The following is a 5,055-nucleotide window of genomic DNA, read 5'->3' as shown; positions in this document are numbered from 1 at the left end:
AAGGGAGAGGAAAAACGGAGAGACCAGGCGTTTTACGCCGACCCTTTTGAAGGGAATATTTTGCACAAGTGATAAAACTTTACGAAAGACATGCTTTCTTTTTTTTTTGCGAAAAAATTGGGCGAAGTGAATTCCCATCGGTTCCTTATTATGTTTTTTTATTTATTTGCTTTTTTTTTTACAAGACGTCTGGCTCGGGTCTTGCTTTTTTTTTTTTTTTAATTCTTCCAGACTTTTGCTGAAGTCGGAGAAGCAGAGAGGACGTCCAAGCATCAAAAAGAAAAAAAAAAAAAGAGAGAGAGAGAAAGGATAACAAACACACCCTTCTAGATTTGTTTTTGTTTTTTGTTCTTTTTGCGTCTTTTCATCGGGTGTCTCTTTTCTTCCTTTTTTTTCTTTTCAATACATGCGTTCTTAGAAATGGCATTCCCTTGGCGACGTTTGGCCATCGAAAGGTGTAGCCAATGCCCATTATCCCCTATTATTTTGAGCAAAGCCATGGGTCAGTAAATTCTCTTTCTTGAGAGTTTACTGGTTCATAAGCTAAAAACGTCATACAGCACCGTGGCCAGCAGAGTCGTACTGGGACAAAACTTTATCCAAGAAGATCCATGCCCTCCAGTGGTGGAAATTGGGTTTGCCGCTGAGGGGACTCAGAGAGGCGAAAAAATCCATGCTTTGCCACCCACGAGATCCATTATAATTTCATTACCAATGCGCACTCCCCATGCCCAACGGTAGTAAAAAAAATAATATAAAAACAAATTGTATTTATGTATTACTCTTGATGACCCGTTCCATTGGAGTAATATCCATAACGCAAAGAAGAACAGAAAAAAAAACGTGGTGGTGTGGTGGGTGGGGTCCTTTTTGGGTGGGGGGTGGAAGGGGATATGTTTGATCGTACCCTCCTAACGTTCAACGTGGTGTGTTTCCTTTCTTTATTGGCAATGCTGTGGAAGAAGAGGTGAACCGGCATTCCGATGGAAAAAAATAAAATAATAGTAATAAGGATAAATAAAGAGGTAATATGTGTGTGAGAGAGAGTAATTCTGTGTTGCCTCTGTTTATAAAGAGTGGCATGGTATTACAGTGATGTATGCAGTCATTTTTGTTATGGTTGTGGGTGAGTGGATTTTAAATTCCAATTGTGGTGCGTTGGTATAAATATTATGGTGATGCATTGGTTTCTTTTCTTTTTCCGTATGGAAGTGTGTTGATTATTGTACAGTCTCTTTGTTTTGCTGATGATTTGTGGTATTGTTTTTGTATGTTGCCAGGCGTACACTGTGTTTTTGGTGTATTTTGGTATTTAAACTGCCTGGTAATGGTTTTATTATAATGAGAATACAGACACACTTTGTGTATGAATACCGAGTAAGATATTGGAGTGTGTGTAGAGACGTTTATTTAATATTGTTTTGAATCCATTTGTTTTCCACTTCTTCTAAATTCAAGGTGTTGTTTCAATATCTGTGTAACTCTGGGTGTGTTTTATTGTTTGAGTGGTTTATTGTTGCTCCTTCCTTGGGTTGTATTTGATAGCTGATGTGATGTGTGTTCTCCCTCTCTCTCTCTCTCTCTGTGTTGCTGTGTACACTCTACCGTGTGTGTTAAATGTGCGTCTTTCTTTTCTCCTTTTCCTCTTCTTCCTTGTTACCACAGACCCAAGCAACTCACAGTGATAATCATGACAACGATGTTCATCCAACTGCGCCGTGTGGTGTACCTGTTGGTACTTCTGCAGTGCTGTGCGTTCGTTGTGTCTGCCGCGGAACCCCAACAACTGAGCGAGGGTGAAAAAAATGCGGGGATCGTAAGGCGGTGGCTAAGTGATGTCGAAGTTTATTATCCGAAGGCGAAGGCCTGTGAGACTGTATGGGGGAATCATACAAAGAAGTTCGAGGCGCAGGTTAAGCGCGCTGCGGAGATCGCCACGGAAATGAGGAATATCTCCAACATGACGAAAGTTTTATGGAAGGAATTTAATGAAGAAAAGAACGATGGTAATAAAAAGAAAATTGCAGGGAGATTCCGACAGCATGTGGAAGGTGCGCAAGTTACAGTGGAGAAAAGTAAGACTATCGTTACCGAAGCACGAACGACACTTGAGGAGGCAAGGAAGATGGTAGATTGTACGGCACCCATGGGTAACTTGAACGATTTGATAACGGGTTCAAATGAAATGCGTCGAGAGTACCACACGGGGTTGCTTGAGGAGGAAAACAATAAAAACTATTCTGCTGATTGGGCAAGCATTATTAAAACTAGTAAAGAGAAAAAAGAGGAGTTGGTGGGGCTCGTCGATAAGCTCAATGCAATCAAAGTACGCAGTAGAGGTTATTCGAGGGAAGTTGCAAAAAACTTGGAGGATGTGATAACTTCCCTGGAAGCCACACGGCGATACCTGTGGAAGGCGAGGGGAGCAGTCAACAAAATGGACAGTGAGTTTAATCCGCAGATGAATGCATTTGAAGGGGCCGCAACAACCGTGGAAATCCAAGGGCCGCTTACCGAAGTGGCTGCCAAAGTACATGAGAATAGTATAGCGCCAAAGACAGAAGGGCCAGGTTGGGGAGTTAAAGCTGGGGAGAGAGGCATGGCAAGTACGGGCGGCGGCGCGGTCATTCGGGTATACCCAGAACCAGTCGACAAAAGTAAAATTTCTAAAATTGTGGAAAGTTTTGAGCATGAAGAGAAGAAGGAAACGAAGATCATGGAAGATAAGAAAAACGCTGAAGAACAGAGGGTTATTGAGGAAAAGAAACAGGCCGAAATAAGGCGCAGGGAGGAAGAGGTGAGGGCCGAAAAAGAAAGAGAGAAACTGGCTGATGAGGAAAGAGCAAGAAAGGCCGAAGAGAAGGCGATACTGGAGAGGGAGAAAAAGGCGAAAGAAGAGAAGGCAAGGAGGGAAATGGCGGAGGCGGAGAAATTGGCTAGAGAAGAGAGTGGAAGAAAGGCAAGGGAAGAAGCGGTGCTGGCGAAGAAGGCCAAGAAGAATGACGGCAGCAGCAACCCTGCATTGGTGCACAGAACCTTACTGCTGCTTTTGCTATGTGTGCTGGGTTGCACTCTCGTGTGTTGATTGGTGTTCCCATGACACAGTTGCACAGTTAACCTTTGTTTGAGTGGATATGGATGCATTGTAAGGGCACTGTTCTTTTGGTTGGATGTTGGTTTTTTTTTCAGATTGATAAATCTCTTATTTGCATTTTTTTACTGAACAAATCTATTGGACTCCCTATGGCACTCATCACATGACAAACCATCATTTTGTGAGGGGAGTGTTCTCTTTGTTTGTTCGCATTATTATCTGGGCTCTGCTTTGCCGCCATTTACTGTGCCCTCCTGGTGATGTGTGTGTTCCGTGATATTAATAACTATTGCTTTTACCCATGGGAATGGGATACAATCCCAAATCTGTTGTAATTGCTGTGACTGAAATGTGAAGAATGACAGGAGGTTCAAGACACACAAACACGCACACCACCAACCGTCCTTCTCTTTGTGTGTGTGTGTGTGGACTGTCATCATGTGTGCATTATTCCCACTGCTCGCCCTGTACGAAAGACACACACACACACACGCACTGCTGGGAATTGTGTTCTTGACTCCTGAACATATTCACATGGTGATCACGGCTTTTTTTTTGTTTTGTTTTCATTATTTTGCTTTTACCTTGTGTGTGTTTCATTATAATTTCATTGCACATTATGTGCATCTGTGTGTTTCTCTTTTGCGTTTCCAATACACCTTGTGTATCTTGTGTGCTCATTTTTATGGAATGATTCTTTTTTTTCATTATATACAAACTGCTGCACGGACATCAAGAATAAAGATATGGGCACGACACGTTCAGTACACAATGATTTTCCGTTGTTAACCTTGGGGTGAATTGGACTGTGTCCAGGCATCGCAGCCACAGTAAGTAATGAATTTCTTTTTTTTTTACATCTTTGCTCTATTATTGTGTCTGCCTCACGCAGTCACTCTTTTTTTACATTTTTATTTTGGTATAAAGATCGGTGGGTTGTAAATGTTTGAGTGTGCCCCTCTGTTGTGTGTTCCTTTGTGTGTTTGGGTTGCTGCTCGCACCGCCCACGTAATGAAAACACATTTCTTTGTTCTCACCTTTTCTCTCTCGGTGGTGTCACTCACACGGTATTACCACGAACATATTTCTGCTCTTGTGGTGTGTGTTGTTTGTTGTGTGACTGCAGCCTGCGGGGAAGAGGTGAAGTGAAACTGTTCCGCTTCGGCTTCACGTAATGGGTCTGTTTCTTTTTTCTTTTTTTGGGTTTGAGTTGATGTGCTGGTGTGGGTGAGTGCTTTTCTCCGATGAGAGTGGCACCTGTGATTATTGTATTGTGAGTGCCTTGTGTGCTGTTGGTATCCTGTTGTTGTTGTTGTTGTTTTCTTGTGTTTCTCTTTTCCTCTCTGTAGGTGTGTGACTTGGTGTACATTTTAGTGAATGCGGTAGTGCCTCTCTGACATGAGCATGTGAGACTGTCATTGTGTGTTTGTGTACACTGTGAGTGGGAAGGACACTTTGTGTTGCTGGACCACTCCACTGCGGCGTCTGTGGGGTTCACTGAATGGCGGCGTGGCGATATCCATCGACATGTGTGTGAGCAACTGGAGTGGAGGTGTAGCTACTTTACGCTGGTCCACGCACATGAATGGATTAATGAGATCCCCTCTGTCCCGAGTTACTATCAAGCGAAACGACAGTCAAGGGAACGGAGTTGAAGGGCTAGGCGGGGAAAGAGGAGATCCTGTTGAGTTTGACTCCAGTCTGTCTCTGGACTGGCTGGTTGGTGGCATGTACTTGGTACTGTCATCACTTTATAATTTGGTTCACATAATTTATGTATGTGTACTAGTGTGAGATTGTGAAGGGATCTCGCAGGTATCGTGAGGGAAGTATGGGGTAGTACGAGAGGAACTCCCATGCCATGCCTCTGGTTTCTGGAGTTTGTCGAACGGCAAGTGCTCCGACGCTATCGCACGGTGGTTCTCGGCTGAACGCCTCTAAGCCAGAAGCCAATCCCAAGA

At 43.4% G+C, this 5,055-nt stretch overlaps 1 protein-coding gene across 1 annotated transcript; it reads right to left on the bottom strand.

Moving 5' to 3' along the window:
• Positions 1-4,154: 4,154 nt before the first annotated feature.
• On the bottom strand, positions 4,155-4,463 carry TM35_000281850 (uncharacterized protein; the record flags this gene model as incomplete). The annotated part of the gene is made up of 1 exon (XM_029028216.1): positions 4,155-4,463. The coding sequence occupies one exon, from the start codon at positions 4,461-4,463 to the stop codon at positions 4,155-4,157; it is 309 nt and encodes a 102-aa protein (XP_028880535.1).
• Between the last annotated feature and the right edge of the window lie 592 nt (positions 4,464-5,055).

The sequence above is a fragment of the Trypanosoma theileri genome (assembly GCF_002087225.1).
Source record: "Trypanosoma theileri isolate Edinburgh chromosome Unknown TM35_Tth_28_V1, whole genome shotgun sequence".
Lineage (NCBI taxonomy): Eukaryota > Euglenozoa > Kinetoplastea > Trypanosomatida > Trypanosomatidae > Trypanosoma > Trypanosoma theileri.
This window is presented reverse-complemented; position numbering and strand designations above follow the sequence as displayed.